Genomic DNA, 22,206 nt, shown 5'->3' with positions numbered 1-22,206 from the left:
CTAAAACAGAAAAAAGTTATGAAATCATCATCATTGGGGTATATCTTGTTTGCATAGACATTCAAAGGCAACAGTTTAGACTTAAATTCCCCATGACAAGAATGGCATTATATATCACTACTCACAAGTAAGATTCCTTGTATTAGGTTTTCTATAGCAAAATTTAGTTGCATTAGCTGTTTCATGGTAAGTGATTTCTTCAATATTAATTAAAGTTTTAGTAAGGAGCAAGTTTTCAACTCTACCATGACTGAATAATATTACTTTTTTTCTTTTCCTATTGCTTGGCCAAACAAAAGACAATGATTGGGCCTAATAACAAGCAACTATCTAATATTTACAAAATGGTGCAAGTACTGTAAATAGAGAAACTATGGAACACAAAGTCAGCAACATGAAAGGGGAGAGGAGACATCCCATGAATCAAAACGCCTGGATCAAACAGTAAAATGGTGATAGTCAAGTACTCACTCTTCAGGTGCTCTCCTGCCCCAGTCAGCAAGTAGTAGAAAATATGGAATGTCCTTTCTTCTTTAGCCTGTCGTATTGCTCTTGATTTCTCTAACAGATCTTTTAGGAATGTTAAGGAATGGAGGAAAATGGATTCTCATTCCTAAACGTTACACATAGAAAATCTCATAACTGAAGCACTTTTCAAGTAAAATATCAATGGACATGCTGCTAAAAAAACCAACCTCCAATGTTCAAAAACTGGATAAGCCAGCAAGAAAGCAACATACCACACTCTGGAGAAAAAAAGTGATTTAGAAGCTTCGAGGAAAGCCTATAAGCCAAAATCCCTGAGACAGATGGGCAGCATGGTGGTTATCACAGCACTTCGGCATAAACATTAGAGGTAGAATTATCTTCATTTTCAATCACGTTATTTTTTTAAAAAAATAGTTGAAAGATTTTTCAATGTTTGTATAACTTGGGCAGGTTTGTTTTTAAAAGATATGCCCAAAAGCTTTAATTGAAAAGAAATATCAAACATAGCTCTGTCATCTACTGGCATGATTCTTTGTAATCTCACCCACAATGGTCTTAAATTAAACATAATTTTCACAAATAGACAATCATGAACCGGGGGGGGGAGGGGGGAGAGATTTAGAATTCAAAAGAAAAATGTTTTCATTTACAGAAAGCACAGGGCTACAATTAGAAATTTTCCAATACTTCCATCTTAAGCGATTATGACTTTCCAGAAAGCAAAAAATTCCCACTCACTAAGATAATCTGCCTCTTACAAGTAAAATCTCAAAATGCTGTCCAGCTCCATTTTTTTGTTAAGCCTTTATATGTTGTCTGGATCAGTCTTGTTGGTGAAAAGGATACAAGTCTCAATGTTGGCTCCAACAATGTATCCATTTACATCGAAGTTGATTCTAATGAACTTTCCCTTAAGGAAGAAAAGGCAAAAGAGTTAAGCAACTGCCACTGATACAGTGCAAGATAGTATCATAGTACACAGGATAGCCTCAGGACAGGGTTGTCAAACTGCCAGCCCATGGGCCGGATGCATCATAGTAAAACCGTGCCCACCCCACTGCCAGCAATGGCAAAAAAAAGTCGCGATACGTCGGAATACATCACGTGACGTTGCATGTTTGACACCCCTGCCTCAAGAGCTTAAAGAAACCTGATCAGAGAGTATCCCTTATTGGCAGTAAGCAAGATTCCTAGAGTTAGTTACAGAATAGCAAGGACAAAGAGCTTATCTGCTTTATAACATTTTAATCAGCTGTCATTAACAGCCTAAAATACTCCTTGTGACAATAGGAAAGAATGTACGGTAATAACTATTTTTATTGTTACTTTCTGGGTGCTATTTAATATGACAATGTCATCCTAATGCAGGGGTAGGCAACCTCGGCTCTTTTATGACTCATGGACTTCAACTCCCAGAATTCCTGAGTCAGCTGACTCAGGAATTCTGGGAGTTGAAGTCCATGAGTCATAAAAGAGTCGAGGTTGCCTACCCCTGTCCTAATGCATATATTTCTATCTTCAACATGTTTCTAAAGTGAAGCCTATCTTGTTTTAAAAGGAAGCTTAATCCTCACGTAACTTATAGAGAGATTTCCTTTACAATATTATCCATTTGAGGCAATAAGTCTGTTCCTTAACAGCAGGCATTATTCAGCAATAATGCAATTAAGCAAAAAATACTTACAAATCTTGAAGAGTTGTCATTTTTAACAGTTTTGGCATTTCCAAAAGCCTCCAATATAGGATTGGCCTGAAGCAGCTGTCTCTCAAGCTCTCCCTAGAATAAGGAAATTAAATATAAAACTCTCAACTGATTACTCTCCAGAAGGTACTAACCAAGTATGTCATTATCTCCTGACTTCAACATATAATGATCTTCAGGAAGTATAAACTTTAAAGAGTTATCCATCTATTACCAAGATTAATACTTCAAAATCACCAATAATGTTATCAAGATTAAATAATAATTAAGACACAGCCAAGTAAGACAAATTAAATTATATTACTGAATCTAGGGGGGTGGGGGTTGGTTTGTTGGTTATATATAGGTTAATTGTTAAATTTAAAGACTCATTGAGGTTTTGCCTTGTTTGTACTTTGAATATTAGCCTTCAAGATGTCTAAACATCCTTTCCATAGTGTGCCTCTAAGTCCTCCCATAGGCTAGAGTGCCTGGTGTGTAGAATACTGTTATTGTCCAACCCATTTTGTGTTTTGTTTTTAACCAAACAAAACATGTGTAAAAGCTGCTATCAGACAACTTGAAATTTCATTTTGATGTATGCCGATTGGTGTACATTCAAAGTGACAATAAAGTTATCATCATTATACGGGTATATTAAGGAAAGACTGTATACTGAGAAAAAGAAATTAGTGCCTGGAATTAGGGGTCTTTTGTACCACTATGTAAAGTAATTTTTCTTGCATAAGAAAAAAGTACAGTATTGGTTGAAAACAAGTGAGCTATTTCTGGACCATGTGTTTTTGTGGTAATTTTTTTAATCTTTATCAATTTGCTTTTTTATAAAATGAACATTTTGAAATTTGATTCCCTATGGCAGTGTCCATTTTGGACACCATTTGGCAACCAAATGGTAACCATTTTATAGTAGCACCTACACTAAAAATTACTACTTTATCTACCAGTGCACAAACTGAAGACCAGGGGTCTTCAAACTTGGCCCTTTTATGACTTGTGGACTTCAACTCCCAGAATTCCTCAGCCAGGCACTCTGGCTGAGGAATTCTGGGAGTTGAAGTCCACAAGTCATAAAAGGGCTGAGTTTGAAGACCCCTGCTAAAGATTCATGCTTCAGAATCAGGCTTTAAAATGGGTCTACTATGGTTTTAGGAGGCCACAGTTTATCCAAGAGCCACATATAAAGCTAACAGCCAAGTTCTGAACCAAGGACCACTTTCATAAACTTAACCACAATTCAGTATCAAGTCACTGACAAACCTCAAAGCAGTTTTGTCAGAACAAAAATATAAAAACCAAATTGCTGTCTCTTGTCTCACTATGTCAAAAACCAGGAGAACCAAAGCTTCAGTACTACTATTCAGAATATCCAGGAAATCTACTCTCCTATGTGGTAAAACAGAATATCATAGCCAGGCAGCTCTAAATAGCAGCAATGAAATAGAAATAATTTTAACTGTTTGTTACCATCATACGGACATCTGAATTTTTGAAGATCAGATATGGTAGCTCTAAGTGATAGGAATCAGTGAGACACAAAGAGCCATATTTGGGGGTGAGTGAAGTATTTTCAAAGATAAGGCCATTTGAGCAAGGAGTAGGGAATGATTTATTTTACAAAATAAACATTTTCTTTTTAAGGATAAAATTCTTTTCTTCTTCATTTTTATCTATTCCAGATAGTCCACAGAAATTAAGAATCCCCTTTTATACAATGCAAATATGTTTCCTTCTGAAATTAATCCAATTATTTAAGATTTCTTTAAATAATATTGTAGCATCGTCTTATAGTTAGCATTTTATAAGAGACATGTTAAAACACCCAGACATGAAACTCTGGTAGTACACAGTAAAAGAAAGCGAAACACAAATAATTGAATAGTTGATTGTAGATTGTTTAATTTACAAATGCTACAAGGCCAATTTAAACTTCTACTTGTTCACAACCTTCCTTTCTTTCAAACGCTGACGCAGCTGATAACATCAGATTGATATTGCTCTCTCTCTCTCTCATTAATACTTACTAGCATATTGTACTAAAATCATTCTACTCAAGCAATTCAGGTCATAGAGTCCTAAAAAAATTATTGGGAGAAGGCAGTGGCAACAACAGTGAATGCAGGATATTGTTCAGCTATGGGAATTAATAAAATTTAGGGACAGCTGCTATCCTTCAAAGAGCACAGTATCAACTGCACTGAAAAAAACAAAGTCATAAAAGTCTCAGATGGACTCCAAAATGTTTATTTTGCCAGCAATGTTGAATTTCCTCTGTTTTGTCTTTCCCACTCACCCACCCAAAGGTTGTCCTTCCCCCATTCCCATTGTCTTCTTTGATTCAGCAATTGAATCCCAATTCTTGCTTCTGATTGCAATCTGTTGCTATAGTGATGAGTGATATCACAAAATGAAACATTATCACTTCCATTCTTCTTAACATCTTAAAATCTATGTTTACAGCAAAGAGCAGATCCATTAAAGAAATGCAGCATTTGACTAAAAGAAACAAGTTTCCATTGGGTACCTTGTGTATTTAATGTAGTTATTATTTTGTAGTTCTTTTTCCACTTTAAGAAAATAATGGCCAAGAGATGTGAATTAATTCAGGACAAGTCCACAGCACAAAAGAAAATAGGAAAGGAGGATCTTTTTAAGGCATTACTGCTTCCTTGAGTAATTAACAAATGAGAATCTAAAGACAGTCTATATCACCCTATACATATTAAATATTTGGACTGTGCAGCAAGACAAAAAGACGTTTGGGAGCATCCTGTAGCATCTGTTTGAAAATTCTTAAAATACCGTATATATGTCTTTTCTTGAGGCCATGCAACTTTGCTCCACAGCTGCAATGCGATTCCAGAAAAAACAAGGCAGAATATATTTGGCGGGTATCTCTATGCACCTCTAAGTACTTTTTGCTTTCAAATCCAAAGTGCTGCACAGTCATACTAAATGTGCTGTCTTGTTGAGCTTTTGGAGTTGTTCTCCATGTTTTGAGACTTGGTTATTTTTGTGCTATATTTCTCATTTTCCTTTCAGTTACTCTGCTTTGGTTCCTTTTCTTTCACGACTTATTCCCCAAGATAATAAATAACAAATGGAGGGGATGACTGTATATTATGGATACAGTAGCACTATTTCAAGAATTATCACTGGAATTGAAAGAATATGGGCCTGTTCATAGATTTTCCTATTTGCCAAGAAAGAAATCAAATTAGTTCTTTCACGAAAACCACAGAATGAGATCTATCCCAAGCTATTATGGGATTGATTTTCTCTTCTTAGTGAGCGGAGAAGAAACCATCATCTTCCCAGATTTTTCCTCATGGACTACCAAAGGACTGATATAATATTCAGACATGATCTTTGTAGTCAGTTTCAATTTTTCATAATTATTCATGTCTTGGACTTGTCCTGTTTAGTTTCTGTATCAATATAGCTTTTTCAACTATACAAAGTTATGAATACTTTTAGCACATTTTGTAACATATCCAACTTTATTTACTATTCATATTTAATATTCAATATTTGTTTGTATTTATTGTGAATATGTTTTCCTAAATTTTTCAGAGAGATGTGAAATACATAGGATAGTTGTATTCTACTTTATATATTCAGGAAGTGCAAAATATATTGGTATTAATTTTTCTTTTAATTGCAATCTGAATTATGCAGTGAATCTAGTTTTGCACAACAAAATATTACCTTAATGCCAGTAAAATCTAGACTTGGAACACAGCTATATTTCTAGTCCAACTTCTAATCCATTAAACCATACCCTAAGGACATGCAGACAGACCTCTTTGCCTTTAATAATTTCAGAAGATCTTACAAGCAGAAATCTTAATTTTTTTTTTTCACAAAGCAGTTTCAAATATTTCCTCCAGGAAACAATCCAGGAACAGTATCACTCTTGGGAGTCTTCAAATTGTTAACCTCTGACCTGGAAAAAGCTTTCAAAAGCTTCACCAGCCTACTCATGATTCAAACTAGTTGAAAGACTTGAAAAAGAGTTCATATGCCATGAGGCAATTTTTGAATTAAATAATTAAATCAACACAACCTGTTGATGATAATGCTGAATTTTCTCTTCTACTACAGCAGATATCTTAGCTAACAATCTTTAATAAAAATTGTGATCTCTGAAACTCAGAAACATAGAACAGAGAATATTTAAGTATATCTGCTGGCAGTGGAGAGAAAAAGCAGTCAAGAGAAAGCGGCATTTTTTCTTCCAAGATCTACTCATTAGAATGTGTATATGCACACACACACCATGCAGAGATACTCAAAGAAGTAACCTATAGAAACGTGTCATGCCAATGTATTTAATATCAAAATCAAATTTTATAGAGTGAAAAATATCAATTGAGCTAGAAAATACTTTATGATATAATGGTTTGCAAGAATAATTCTGGGAAATAGGCTTGGAGTTGGAACATTCAGTCTATGCGGGGGAAGTTTCTTCTCAATATTTCTCAGCATCTTGCAGCCATAGCTAGAATACCGGGTGGGACTGGAAGTCCTGAAGAAAATCAGTCCACACTGTTGGCCAAATCACCACTGATACCAGACATTCTGTACTATTTTAAAAGGACACTTATATTGCTGCTCAGAATGCCTTACTTAGTGCTCATGAGAAATTGTATAAGGCAGACCAAATGTGATTACTAAGTTTAGATAATAAGCAATAGTGTAATTATTAAAAACAAACTACAGCCTTTCATTCAGCTCACCTAAAAAAGCCAATGTGAATGTGAATTTGTGAATAAAATAGTTCTAGCAGCAAAAAGTGATACAAGTGGGAGTGAAAAGCTGCTATAAATCACACAATGGAGCAACACACACACACATTCTTGGTGCAGATCGTGCAGTCAAACGTGCAGCTCACCTACGAAGTACCAAGGGATGAATTCTGACATAATCCGCCAAGAGAAGGGGAAACAGTAAGTGAGACAGTATTTCACACTCTTATTGGCACAAAAGATACACATTGTCAGAGAATTTATATGATTATTCATAACAGTAAAAAGTCTAGCAATCTTTACTGCAAGACAAATAAAAAAACCCCATAATTGTAACTAGTGAATTTTACATGAAGTAGTTCACTAATTGTACACTGATAGCAAAATGAAGACAAAGCTTCTATTGCTCAATCTATAGATAATTATTCTGTCTAATTCTTTCAGGCTTTGAATAATTTACATATGTTGCAAATTCAGATAAGGAACATCACACAGAATCAGTGAACACTCAAATTGGTAATAAAGGATCAAATTGTGTAAAAGTATCTCACATAAAGAAGTCAAATTATGTTTTCAATTTCCAGTAAGTGAGCAATATCTTAACTGGATAATAGAACTTACTTGATCTTTTTTGGTCTTATGTGATGAAGCAACATGAGCCAAATACTGAATGACCTTTTTAGTATTTTCGGTCTTACCAGCTCCTGATTCACCTCTGGAAGAAAGAGAGAGAAAGAGAGATAACATTAGCCAAAACATATTGCATACATGAAAGCTCCCCCTCAAACAAAACAGGTCTGGTTTTTAAAAATAGGACTCTAGTTTTTCCCAATCTAGTATCTAATGTGATGGATAACAATTTTCAGCCAAGGCTTTTGGAGAAAGCTGCTCAAATATTTTGCTAATATGAACATCACAAACAAAATTTTGGTTCCATTTTTAAAGAAATGAATGCTTTTACCAATGAAAAAACATGGTGGCACAGTGGTTAGAATGCAGTACTGCAGGCTAATTCTGCTGACTGCCAACAGCCAGCAGTTTGGCAGTTTGATTGTCACCAGCTCAAGGATGACTCAGCCTTCCATCCTTCCAAGGTCAGTAAAATGAGGACCCAGGTTGTTGGGGGCAATATGTTGTCTCTGTAAATCACTTAGAGTGGGCTGTAAAGCACTGTGAAGTGGTATATAAGTCTAAGTGCTGTTGTGTTGCTATTAAACATCCTCTGACCTTTATCTGTCTTTCTTTTCATTGAACATAAACAGATATATGACTCCATGCATACATACCTTTTGAAATATTAGTTAATACAAAGATGTTACAAATTTTTAGTAAATGCTTCTGCTGGTCAACTATGCTTTAATTGTTTTTCTCCATTTTAAACAACCAATTACTTAAATACTTACGTGCAGAGAATGGACTGGTCCTCTCGATCTGAAATGAAAAAAGGAAAGCAGTGACTGAAATGAAATCTCCCTCTTTGCTGTTCTCTCTCCACACACACACAACTTGACAATATTCATATATGTCCCCTCAAAGTCTACAACTTAGTTTTTATGTTTTATCTTGATGGAAATTAGAGATGAAACAAGACTGAATGGATTATAGAATCATATTGTGTTGTAATATTCATGTAAAATTCATTCAAAAGTGTAACTTTTTTTGCCACCTTCAGTACTGTGTTCTCTATAGAAGTCCTGGTACTGGTGGGGATGAGCACAAGCCCTGTCACCTTTTTTGGTTTTGCATCTCTCTCACAACTAAACTTCATATGGCATCATGCAATACAGGTAGTCCTTGAATTATGACTGTAATGGAAACTGCCCATTGCAGTCATAAATTGTGATATGTCATAAAGGAGGTTATTATGTAACCAGACCTGATTTTGCAATCTTTTTGCAGTGGTCATTAAGCAAAGGCCATGGTTGCTAAGTGAACTCATTGTTCGCTATGGGACACTTTTGTAGAAAACCCGAAGCAAACACCATTTTCAATAAAAAGGTAAATTGCAGTTATGTGACACAGGATGCTACAAACAGCCATAAATGCGGCTCAGTTTCCAAGAGCCTGAAATGCTGTCATGTTACCAAGGACAGCCGTTGGAACTTTGGAACTGAGTTGTAAGTATCTGTCTGGGTTGTCCATTGTGAGGTCAAATGGCCGTTGGGTGACCAGTCTTAAATTGAGGACTTTGTGTGCCAATCACAAAACCAAGCTTCAATCCAGAGTTCTTAGATAATCTGGCTGAACTTTTTATAGCAAAATAAAAAGTAAAGACTTCAAATCAAGTTTGACTCTCAACACATCCATACAATCTTACTTCACAGCCACAAACAACTGCCTTCTTTATATGTGTGCACATGTGTGTTTACCTCTAACTTTAGCACACTGTTTCCTGATCACCTTTCAGTTAAACATTAATCAGCCTTAACCTTGCTTAGCTTAGGATCAGCCAAAGTAAGCCAGGTGCTGTCATCTAGCTGGACTAAGCACAACTTAAATTGAGCTCAGTTCCGAAGGAGCATAAGTTGTGAGGTGTCATTGCTTTCTTCAGGTTGTTTTTTGACTACACACTTTAGCCTATAGTTCTTTTTTTTTCATTCAGATGTTCTCCCATCAAAACATTAACCAGGCTTCTTAAAAGCAATAAAATAATAAAGAAAAAAATATTAACTAGGCTCATTCCTGATCAGTTTCCAAGTTCAAACATGTTTACACATTTGTTGAATCCAGCAAAATATTACATTATTTTCATTGCTAAAAGAGTTTCATAATTTGCAATTTAGCAACTCACAAATTCACATGTGCAAATTAACCTTAAAGTATATACACAGCTTGTTTGATATTGAATATCAAACCTAAGAGTTGTCAAGGATGTTAAAAGTTGAAACATGGTCTCTATGATCTATCTCACATACATGATAAGATATAGATTCTATAGATTATATCTATAAAACTCTATGTAAAATTTCTCTTATTCATTCTGTACAAAATTCTTCTATATAGCTCATATTTATTCTTCTATAGATCAAATAGAAGGATTTTCTACAACTGGATATTTAAATGAAAAATCAGACCATCTACTAATAATTCATCTGTATTTAGTAGCACAGAAACCTATGCGAACCTATATTACACAAGCCGTTTCAGAAAAATTACTAGGAAACTGTTCTCTGTTATTTTTTTCAAGCTGCAGGAACTTAAATACGATTTTTTCAACATTACAATTAAATCCTGCTTCTATAGTAGAGGTAAAATGAAAAGTAATTTTATGGTTCCACTGTACACCAATATCTTCAGCAATGTCTACTGAAAATATGTTGTAACAGCCCACATACATACAATTGTTCTATCTATAGGAGGTGATATACTACATGGACAATTTTTTTTATTTCAGCACAAAGAAGAAACAATGGCTCACCAGCTGACTAATTAGCTATTGATTGAGGGGGAATTATGATTTTCATTTTTTCATACCACAGACTACTTAGATACCAGTCAGAGAAATCCACATGTCTTCCAAGTATGAGCAAATTCTTCCAGCAATTCATTCCTTGCCCCATACCCTCCCCTCGTATCTTCAGGTTTATTATTTGCTTGCTCCATACACTCTAAGGAATGTACCTGCATGTATGGGCAGATCACATGGCTGAATACAGACACTACCATAAAAGGAAACATCCTTTTTGGAATTCAGGAAAAAGAATTTACTCAGCCTTTGTAGAGCATACATCATTAGGATAGCTGGGATTCTTTTGCATACTGACAATTGAAAAGTGTGGTGTGGTCTCTTATTTCCTGTTCAGTATTAAAAGATGTTTTTTCCTCCCCCACCTTCACAACAGAAGTACATTCTCACACAGCCGGCAAATAATGATCTTAGCCAGTTACTAAGCATTCCAGAATATACATTCCTTTCTAATCCAGGGGCTATTCTGTCTACAGGATGCCAGCATCAGAAACACACAAATAGTTTGGCTAACTGATAAGGGAACAAGGTTTGTTCCTTCTCTGCATTTGGAATAAGACCAGGACACTGCAAAACTTTTTAATTTGGATTATGAAGCATTTTGGGGGTGGGGGTGGGGATTGCTGTATTTTTGTGGAGAAGAGGGAGAAAAATGTATATCCAAATCATTACAACAAGAATATTTACAGAATTAACTGAATTGAATGTACAACAGCTTTACTAGGGAGCAAAGACATCCTGTGACTGTTTTTGAAATAAAGGACACATTACTCTGGCTGTAAAAGAAATTTCATATTTCAGCACACAAACTAAAACCCAATATCTTTAAGTCTACTAATTCCCTTCACAGTATTAAGTAACATGACTACTTTCTAGCTTACAGAAATTCAAGGAGTAATACAGGTTATCAAAGTACACGAGTCAAGGACTTCCGGTCTTGTGCCGTAGCGCAGAAGCCAAGCGATTTTGGCTGAATTTCTTCCTGTTAGGGGACCCTAAATGGGCCAGAAGCCGCCCCAAAGATGTGGCAAAGAAGGAAGTCCCGCAGACCATAGAGAGACGGCAGTCGACCTGATTGGTCTAGGAGAAGTCTTCCAAAAACCAACAGGAGAAAGGCTAGCCTAACTTCAGAGTCTAGCCCACAGGTCGGCAAACCGCAGCTCTGGAGTCGCATGCAGCTCTTTCAGCCTTCTCTTGCAGCTTCCAGTCATCCTCTGAGACAGAAAGAGAGAGACAGAGACAGAGAGAGGCACTTGCGTGAGTTTTGCGGCTCCCAGTGTTTTTCTCTCTCTGGGAAACAGGTCCAAGTGGCTCTTTGAGTGTTTAAGGTTGCCGACCCCTGGTCTAGCCCAAGCTACAAGCAACTGAAGTCAAAAAGCACTATTTTAAGCTGATTGTAAACAGTGTGTTTAAATCTGGGTAAGATCATCGATTTTCTCTATCCTACTTATTAACTTTCCTGGGGGGGGGGGGGGGGGAAATTCCCAGGAAGCAAAAAAAAACCTCCAAACGTGAAGGAGAGGGATTTTTGCCCCACCCTTTTACTAACGGAAGGCCAAAGTGAAAATTAAGAAAATAGATGATGGGACTTATCAGAGAGAATATTTAAAAAGAAACACCTGTTTGAATATGGTTAAAGTAATAGAAAGATTTTGGATATGAATTTTACTTTAAGAGGCAGGAGTCCCTCAAATAACACAATACTCTCTCTTTTCTTTTCTTTTCTTTTCTTATTTCTTGATATGAGTAATATAAAAGAGCTAGAATGGCTTATATATAAGGACATATTTTAGATATTTAACTGTGATTGATTTTAAGAAAACTACAATGGATTGGGGAAAAAAGTTTTGAATAACAGTTAAAAGACCAGATGACTAGATTTATTAAGTGGAAGATTAAGTGGAAGATTAAATACCGGTATATTCTTAATTATGGTAAAAAAAGAATGGAAAAAGTTTGGAAATAAATATGTATTAGCTTAGGGAAAACATGGACTTTCAGTAGTATACTATCTTTTTATCCCTCTTTACTCTTGTTCTTTTTTTCTCTTTTTTTTAGTCTTGTTTATTCCTTAAGTAAGGTAAAGGTTATGAGATAGTTTACTTGAGAAAAAAATAGAATCAAAAATCTAAATGTAATTAACTTTGAAAAATCTTAACCAATAAGAATGTCTTGAATATTGTGGGGAAAACAAATGTAAACAAGAACTATAAACGGGATATATGATGAGGAAACCAGAATGACTAGATAGAAAAGAAATATTATATTGATGTGATTATTATTTGTGGAAATATTAGAAAAAATATATTCAATTGTTATCTGTCAAAACAATAAGAACTGTATTAACTTAAGGTTGGTAAAAGAGAACATTGTGGGAAGAACAGGAAATCAAGTAAAGCTACTATGTGGATTATAGATCATACAAACCAATTGTTAGCAAATGTTTTTTAAATGTAAACCCAGACAACACACTGTTTACCAAATATTAAGGTTACCATGTTAAAAAAATAATAAAATATATTATAAAAAAACAAAGTACATAAGTCATCTTACTCTAGGCCACAGAGAGACTTGTAGACACACTTGCCAAAGTCCATCTTATTAAATGGATAATTAAGGAACAACTGTACAAATTACTTCATCATGCAAGCTTAATTACAGTTTTACTGGTGGAGTCCCAACCATTGAACGAACAGTTGAAGTACTGTAAAAGTCATGCATCATAAAAATCCAACAGTTACATTGCTATCATTTTAAATATATGTGACAGTTACTCTCATATTATAAACGTTTGCAGTTAAACCGAACAGAGCTTATTTAAACATAAAGGAAGAATGGAGGTGGGGAATGAAAGCAGTATGCAGTTAGGTGCTTCACAAATCAATTAACAAACATCCTTATCACCCACTTCCTCTGCATGAGCAACTCCGTGAGTTGAGTCTGTTTAGCTCCATAAAAGGAGAATATAGCATTCAGAGAATGGTGACATCATCTCTTCAGCCAAGAGGAAGTGGAACAACAAACAGGGCAAAAGTTTTGATTCTTTGCTTATGGCTGATTCATCAGCACTGATATTCTCACTACTGAACCCTTCTGTAGGCATACACAGACACACAAATATCTACAAAATTGTCTATGTTTCTCATGTGGAATCCCTGTAGGAAATGAAAGGGTGAGCCATCATAGGATCAAAATAGAGGAAGCCAACAACTTTCTGGAGTATTTCCTTTAATAATTTTGAAAAAGAGAAATGAAATAGTAAGGCAATTGTAACTTCTCTGATATTTTTTATATGGGGTGATTTTGATGGGGACGGTAAAATAAGCAGAGATCAAGGAGATGTGAAGGATAATGCTTCAAGGACTATTTTAACTGATTGGTCTATACTTGAGAATGTTGCTATGGTTAACAAATAGTATAATTTATAGTCGGACTTGCAAAGGTTTCACCAACTGATGCATATCATTTCAAAATTAGTATTAACCTATAAGCAGTTCCCTGTAACTCAGGCATGCACTGAGTAATAGTGTTTGTTCATGTCAGGAGACCTCATTAATAATATATGAAACTTTTTAGATCTCTTGTTATAAATTTTACAGAGTATAATCTCAGTATTTCTGGGTGTCACTAAGCTGAAGCATACTATGCTAACTATGAACAGATAATTTGGAAAAAGACCAAACTAAATCATTTTAACAGAGAAGCTCATTCAGTTTCCCATTAAAATTGTTCTAAAGTTGTACTCACATGAAATAAATTATTTTAAAAAGCCACTATCATTCCTCTTTGAATGTGTCACAGCTCTGTTATATTTCGTGGTTTCTTTAGACAAAGAACACAGCTGTTAATCATGAAGACCTATGACAACTAAAATGCATTTCATGCCTGTTGAAAGGGCATCTATAGTTTAGTCTTGAACAGCACCAAGACAAAATAGATTTAAAATTGTAAACGTTTTCTTTTTCCTTATTGTATGTCTCATTGTCTGGGGCCCGGGCACACACAATGTGCTAAGATACTTCAAGATTTATTTATTTTTTTAAAAAACTTCTATTTTAAATGTAAAGCAAAAAAAAATGGATAGAACCTTACTTTAAGTTCCCAAGGCAGAATAATAAATATCAGACACATGCAAAAACACACACACCGGATCTATGCAATTTTCCTATTCTCCTGTGTAAAATCCTAGAAAGAACTGGAGTCAAATAAATACAACCACACCTACTGGTTTGGAGGTGGGGAATAGGGCAGTCATTGTCAGTGCAAATACAGTTGGAAGACATGAGTTTAGACCATGTTTTTTTTGTTTATTTGTTTTTTAAAAAAATCAGGCTACAGAACCTGTTAGGTTTTTTTTAAAAAGTTTGAAATTCCTGGCAATGTTGTAATGATAGTAAATTGGCTACATTTGAGTGAACTTTTTTCTTTCTGTTTGCTCCTAGGTCTTTCACAAAACCCAATCAATTTCTCACAGGATGTTAGGGTTTCACACAGCACCATTTGTAAAACCTTATTTTAGATGGCCAAGATACACAGAGTAACAGCTAAAGCCTGTTTAGTGTAGTACTTTCGGAAAACAGATGCATTGTTTATTCTACATAAACTTAAAGCAAAAGAGCTGTTGTGATTTTTATTTTCTTTTAAATTTATATTGTCATAATGCACTCATACTAACTGTACAGAAATTGACCTTATTTTACAAAAAATAATTTTTAATGATGTATTATACACAATTTAAAGGGGAAAAACTATGATTTTCAATATGCGAATTAACTTGTTCTGGACATCTATCCTGAAAACTTTAAAAGAAGCACAAAGAATAATTTCTTCTTTTTATGTACTCTAAAGAAAAACATCAGTGAAGAAGCACAAAAGTAATGGATTTTGACAGTTATAAAATGAAAAATCATTTAAAAAAATCCCTGGGGAAATTATTGCTGCAACTTCTGTGGTAACACCAACAGTTCAGCAAAGTCAGAATTGAGACATAGCCACTGAAGAATGCAATCTTGCTGCACACAATTTTATGCCCCACCCCTGCCTGTTACAGTCTGGCTCTGAGGCAGGAAGTTTCTTCATTGCAGAATCACCCAAATGGTAGAAAGTTTCTGAAAAGGCTGTAACTTTGATTTTAACTGAGGTGACAGGGGCAGCAAGTAAACCAAATATACAAATAAACCAAGTGGTCTCAGATTCTACTTTAGTGCCTGTCAATTAAGAAGCCCTAAGCCATAATGCTGAATTAAATCAATGTATTTAACATGCAAAACTTTATTCTCTAACAGAACATTTTACTCCAACGTGCTGATCATTTAACAGTCAACTTTTTCTGCCCTATTAACTGAGGGAAATAAAAGCATCTCTTGCTGACAATGTGTCAGTCCTTTGCCTCTTTTTAAAAAAATAAAAAATAAAAGCATGCTGAAAACCATGAAAGATTTCCTGCTTGTCAGATTCTGAATGGAATCTAGAGCACAAAAAGCTAATCCTGAGTGCCCTGAGTTTTTGCAGAGTTGCTGGCATTTCAACACAGATTCCTCCCACACCAGTGGCCACTGCATGAAATTTCTCCCCGGTTTAAGTAAATTCAAAGGAAAAGAAGAATGCTACTTTCCAGAGACCAGAAGTTTGATCAAAATAAAGAACTATAGCTTATAGCAGAAGCTACAATATGCTACTTCCACACATTTATTGACATTTTATAAACCTAAATCTCTGAGCAAATTATTTAGTTAACTAAGCATAAAATGGTTCATGTCCACATATTTTTTTTATTTTAAGGTACATTACCTTGCATCATACTCCTGTAGGCTGTATCTGTGATAGCATAGATATGTGGGGGCATCTCATGCCTTTTTTTGCCTTTGTACATTTCCACAATCTCTTCTGAGTAGATTGGCAAATTCTTGTAGGGATTTATGACAACACAGAATAGGCCTGAGTAGGTCTACAAAATAAATTGCATGAACATTTATTTAACAATTTATTTGCACACTTATAAGATTGCCCAATTCTACTACTACAGATGTTATACAATAAATATAATCATAAAAGAAAAATAGAAAAGAAAAGAAACACCAGAAAACAAACACACAGGACCTGCCACCCCCTGTAACATAAATCTTGCAGAAAGTTTTTCAAGTTTTTTTTTTTAAATCATGGGGCCACACTTATTTTAGTGGAGACAGTGTTTCCAACAATGCACACTTCTTAGTTCCATGAGGTGGCGCTGTTTGATGGATGTGGCCTGGACCATGTTGACTCTGCCTGGTTGTACAAGCTGGACAAAAATCACAGAAGAGAGATGATTTTTAGATCAAGGCTGGGGAATGATGGCCCTTTTATGACTTGTGGACTTCAACTCCCAGAATTCCTCAGACAGCATGGCTGGCTGAGGAATTCTGGGAGTTGAAGTCTACAAGTCATAAAGGGGCCATTGTTCCCTACCTCTGCTTTGGATCAAGGGTGCTCAACCTTTTTTTGCTCATGGTTCCCATCTGAGCCTATTTACCTCCATGACACCCCCCCTCCCCAGTTGCTATGACCTGGGGGGAAAAGATAATTTATCATTTGCACTGTTTATACATCTATAACTGTATCATATAAAGACAAAGTATTTATTCATCTGAGAATGAGAAGTGAAGATTATTAGACATTGATCACATGCCTGGAAGTTCAGTTTGGATGCCCCCTCAAAATATGGCACATGTTGAGAACCAATGCTTTAGATAACCAGACCTATATTATGAAGGGCTTTATAGGTCATAACCAGAAGTCATTACAAGTTAAATGCAGTTTCACATGAACTCCTGATGCCTATCCAGAATATATGGTCTCTACAATGTGCCCTACATGGCCATACATTTATTTCAAATAATCTTAGTATTTATTAGGTATTAGGTAGCAGATTTAAATTAAAGTTGTTAGAATACTACTGATAAGAATGTGAAATATTTACTTGTTCTACATAGATTCAGTAATCAGGATTGTCACTGTATTGTGCTAGAAAAAGATAGAACAGCAAGACTCAGCAAACTTTGTTGATTTAAGTGTGCATTATCTGGCTTAACTATGGCCAGATGATCTATGTTAAAGTCAGTGAAAAAAACAGCCCTCTGCAGGTAGTCCTCGACTTACAACAGTTCATTTAGTGACCGATCAAAGTTACAATGGCACCGAAAAAAGTAACTTATGACCATTTTTCACACTTACTACCATTGCAGCATCCCCCATGGTCACATGATAAAAATTAAGATGCTTGGCAACTGGTTCATATTTATGACTGTTGCAGAGTCCTTTTGCGACCTTCTGACAAGCAAAATCAATGGGAAATTCAGATTCACTTAACAACCTTCTTACTAACTTAGCAACTGCAGTGATTCACTTAACAAGTGTGGCAAGAAAATTTTGGGCTCAGCTGTGGTGTTAACTCAAGGAGTACATGGATTTTCCATGCAAAGAATATATCCTTTACAAAAAAGAATACACATTCTTTCCTCTACATTTGTATAATTCAGGCCTGCACAACATGTAGACCACCAAGTAGCCTGAAATAAATTCAACACTGCCAGCCCAAAAGAGATTGCCAAACTCCTTCAACACCTCCAGGCATCACCACCGCCACCAGCTTCAGCACCTCTTTTGGTTCACAAGCTGCCAAACAACTGATCAGTAAGCCAGGTATTCTTCTGTGATCCATGCACAAAAAAATTAATTTATCAGTATAACCCTTTCCCTTCTGCAGGCCTTAAATATACTGTATTCTATGTAAGAGAGTTTTTACTACAAGGACGTATCCAAATTCCACAGCTGGATAAAAATTTGATTTGTTGAATAGATCACAGACTGAAATTTGAGAATAAAATAGTATCAGTAAAGAATACGGGTAACAATTATTTTCACAAAATATAGTCAAATTCAGTTGCACAGAAAGATTAGAAGACATGTACAAATAAGATCTATTTTGATTCTGAACTCAAAGCATTACATTAATCCATACTTTCTCCTATGGGAGACTTGGCTATTCCTACACTATTAAACCCTATTGAACATATTAGTTATAAGTAACTAAGTTATTTATAAAATCAACTTACATATAAATAGAGAAATTGCCAGTAGATTCCTATATTTTGATGTCTCAAAATCACTGTTTTTCTTTGATAAATAAAATAGATATTGGGTATATAGGTATCCATCTGGGATCATCTGCCTGAGCTGCCTTCAAATGTTGTACTTTTGTTCTGGACTTTAAAAAATGGTTTAGCCCCTTTTGCCTAGGCAATTACTAGTGCGTATCTCCATCAAGGTCATCTTCTTTACTCTATGTAATAACTGATCCAAATTTTCACTCACAGATTAAATAATAAACAGATTAAATAAAATAAAAATACTGATAAATATGTGAAGATCCGTTTAAATTAGAACAACAACCAGCCTTTAGCAGATAGTGCCTGGACTGGGGTTTGCCTGGACTGGGGTTAACGCAATCCAAGCAGAGAAGGATCATTTTCCAAAGTAAGGCTAAGCAACTCCAAGTGACCAGCATAATTCAATTTTTCTGCAAGTAATTATACTTTTTAAAAAATCTGCAGTATTTGAATAATCAATAAAGGAGAATATTTGTAGCTCAGAGTAGAAATGGGGGGAGGGGGTGTCCCTTGATGCTCTCTAAGCTTGGTTGTTTTCTTGCAGACATTTCATTACCCAAACTAGGTAGCATCATCAGTTCTAGTGACTGGCCCTGGACTAGCAATGATAATGTCACCTAATTGGGTAATGAAATGTCTGCAAGAAGGCAACCAAGCTCAGAGAGCACCAAGGATCTCTTATCTAAGTAATGTACTAAACTACTCACTACATTATGTTACAATTAAAATCACATAAAATAACACATAAAAATCTACATGTATCTAAAATGCTTAATATTTAAGTTTTTTTTTAAAAAAAACCTGATCACTATAGAACTATCTGGGGGGAAATGGTATTTATGAACCAGGGCTTCCTCATTTAGGGTTTTAGAATAACTCTCAACAAAGAACATTCCATAATTGGTAGTACCAGCAGAAGAAAGTGTCATGTTATGTGAATCAATATAACCTCATTCAGTAGCAAGGAATTCTCTAAACTATACATCAGTCACCAGACAAGTTTCTTTTGCTGGAAGCACAATCACTATCTTCAACACATTAATTTCCCATGCCATTGCTTCAGGCTGCCTTCTGGAGGTCATTATCATTTTCTCCAGTCTAGGGAATAATACCTAGAAAGCTCCTTTTCAACCCCCCCCCCAAAAAAAAACTATTATTCAAAGTCATTCTTCACTAATGAGGAGGAATTAATCTGGAAATGGGAGAAATTTCCTGACGATAAGAATGATTAATAAATACAACAGCTTGTTTCCCAGAGTTGTGGGTGTTCTGTCATTGGAGGTTTTCAATAAAAGATTGGACAAACATTTATCCAGAATGATATAAGGGTCTAGGGCAGGGGTAGGCAACCTTGGCTCTTTTATGACTTGTGGACTTCAACTCCCAGAATTCCTGAGCCAGGAATTCTGGGAGTTGAAGTTCACAAGTCATAAAAGAGCCAAGGTTGCCTACCCCTGGTCTAGGGTGAGGGGTTGAACTAGAAGATCCCCAAGGTTTCTTCCAGCCTTATGACTCTATGATTCTAATTTGTGAGATGATGGAAGAAGAAATATATTTTTAGCATTATATTCATGCCAATTCTCATACAAACAATTATATATTCTTGTTTCCATAGCAGCAATCTCATGAGAACTATTACCATTAGAGTTATGAACAAATGCCAAGACACCTACTCAAAATCTGTTCTATGCAATCTATGTTGGAGGCCTGAAATTAAGTATAACTAGAATAGCTGATTTGTTCTGAAATTCTTCGTGTTCGGCATTGAATAAGCTGGTTAAATCAAAGTAGATTTCAGAGAAGACATATATCCGGAAAGCTTTCTGTGCAACTGAGTTTGATTATGCAAAAAGAATCATTTTCTACCTTGATATAAACAATCACTACCATGAAGATTTTAAATACAGGAAATGCCTACAAGATAGAATTTATTTTAGGATCAAATGTAATAATTTCCAAAATATTTTCCAAAATGCTTCAGCCACAAAATGTTTTTTAAAACATCAATCACAAATAAGTGTGTTATCCCATTATAACTCTGATAAAAATTAGATAATATCTCAGGCAAAAGTATTACTTACATAGATTAGCCCTGAGTAGTATCGCTCTTTTAGATTATGTAACACTGAGGCCTCATTCAAGCAGGTCAGTTCAGCCATGTCTTCCACTTTAGAAAACTTCGGTGGGTTCATCTTTTGGATATCATCTTTGTTGACTCTCACTTTCTTCCCACTCTCAGCAAGCTCCACAATAGCTTCATCTCCAACTTCTTCCTTCAAGCTAGCAGGCTCAAATCCATTCTTCTCTGATGGTACCCATACTAGTTTCTTGGCAGCCCAATCAGCTTGAGCAAGAGGATTGTTGATGAAATTTCTATCCACATACAGGTATTTGTCAACATCTCTCTGAGCCATGGTTGATTAAGGTAAAGGACCTATTAAAATAAATTAATATAATTATGCATATGATACTACAATTCTTTCACATGTACGTTCTATAGCTGTTGAATTGCTAATAATTATGTTTGGACATCTCAGCTTACATAACAAAGACAAAATCACTTAATGTAAAGAAGTGCGATCTGTAAAAATGTTGATTTATATAATAGAGACAAGATCGTTTAATATAAGGAAACAATATTAATAAATATTTATGGTTCCAATGTAGTAATCTGTAGTAAGCATTCATGTAATCCAAACCTACTGACCAAAAGGTGAAAACAGCCATATACTGTCTTCTCATAGCTTCTAAGAGTTGTAAAGGGGAAAAAAGTGTACTGCATAAAACAATATGATTTTTCAAGAAGCTTACGAAAGCCAAAAGTTGGGAAGTCTAAATTAATAGTCCTGACGTTTAATAACATGCCAATAATACAACCAACCATATTCTAACTAATGTGGTTAAACAAAGGCAAGACTTGCTGATCCTGTAATAAGAAAATATATATTTCTTTTATTATATTTTTTGGCTCTAGATACAGCTTAAACTAAAAAAAACCCAATTATTTTAGTGACTAAGCTTGCAACTTAAATATGAAAATATTTATTATTACGGTAGCTATGCATATGACAGATTGTGTCTTCTATTGGAAATCAGATTAGAGATGCAATTTATACAAGAATAAATTAGGGATTGCAGTTGTCTATTGCAAGCTGAAGTAAGTTTGAATATACTATCAAAAAGACTTTCTAATGAATTTACTTAACAATTCTAGATGATAGGTCTGGTAATTCTATCCTAGAGACAGTTCATGATAGGCAAAAGAGGTTAATAATCTCATCTATGGAAGACTGAAACTTAGAATGTAAGAGGGGCAAATGGTAGAGCATATAAATTATCAAATGAAATTTAAAAATTCAAAAAAATATTTTATCTATCTCTGAAACAGAGAGGAAGGATCTAATAATTCCAAATGAAGGTAGTCTACTGTTATTTATTTATTAAACATCTTTCTAGGTTACTATTATCAAAAAAACTCTTGGCAGCTTACACAGAAGCATAAAAACGGATGGAGAAGAAAGCAAGAAATTATCAAAGTAACTGGCTCATGTGGAGTTGCAATAATAATTGATAATGGTAACTGATTAATATCTGCTTAGAATAAAGACTATGCCAAATACATCATTTATGCATATGTCAAATCATACAGAAACATAG

At 35.0% G+C, this 22,206-nt stretch overlaps 1 protein-coding gene across 5 annotated transcripts in view; it reads right to left on the bottom strand.

Annotated features, from left to right (window-relative positions):
* Nucleotides 1-22,206, bottom strand: part of MYH9 (myosin heavy chain 9) — an 82,654-nt gene that overhangs the window by 35,723 nt on the left and 24,725 nt on the right. For all 5 annotated transcript variants that reach the window (XM_081331416.1, XM_081331417.1, XM_081331415.1 and 2 more), the window contains exons 2-8: nt 20,631-20,983; nt 16,193-16,349; nt 8,340-8,367; nt 7,558-7,651; nt 2,174-2,266; nt 1,336-1,399; nt 472-570 (exon numbers count right to left, since the gene is read on the bottom strand). In XM_081331416.1, the coding sequence (XP_081187542.1) occupies nt 472-570; nt 1,336-1,399; nt 2,174-2,266; nt 7,558-7,651; nt 8,340-8,367; nt 16,193-16,349; nt 20,631-20,963 (868 nt within the window). In that variant the 5' untranslated portion in view covers nt 20,964-20,983. The remainder of the gene's footprint in view (nt 1-471; nt 571-1,335; nt 1,400-2,173; nt 2,267-7,557; nt 7,652-8,339; nt 8,368-16,192; nt 16,350-20,630; nt 20,984-22,206) is intronic.

This window comes from Vipera berus (assembly GCF_964194415.1).
Source record: "Vipera berus genome assembly, chromosome: 6".
In the NCBI taxonomy this organism is placed as follows: domain Eukaryota; kingdom Metazoa; phylum Chordata; class Lepidosauria; order Squamata; family Viperidae; genus Vipera; species Vipera berus.
Note: the sequence above shows the minus strand (reverse complement) of the source record. Positions and strands in the feature narration are given on the sequence as shown.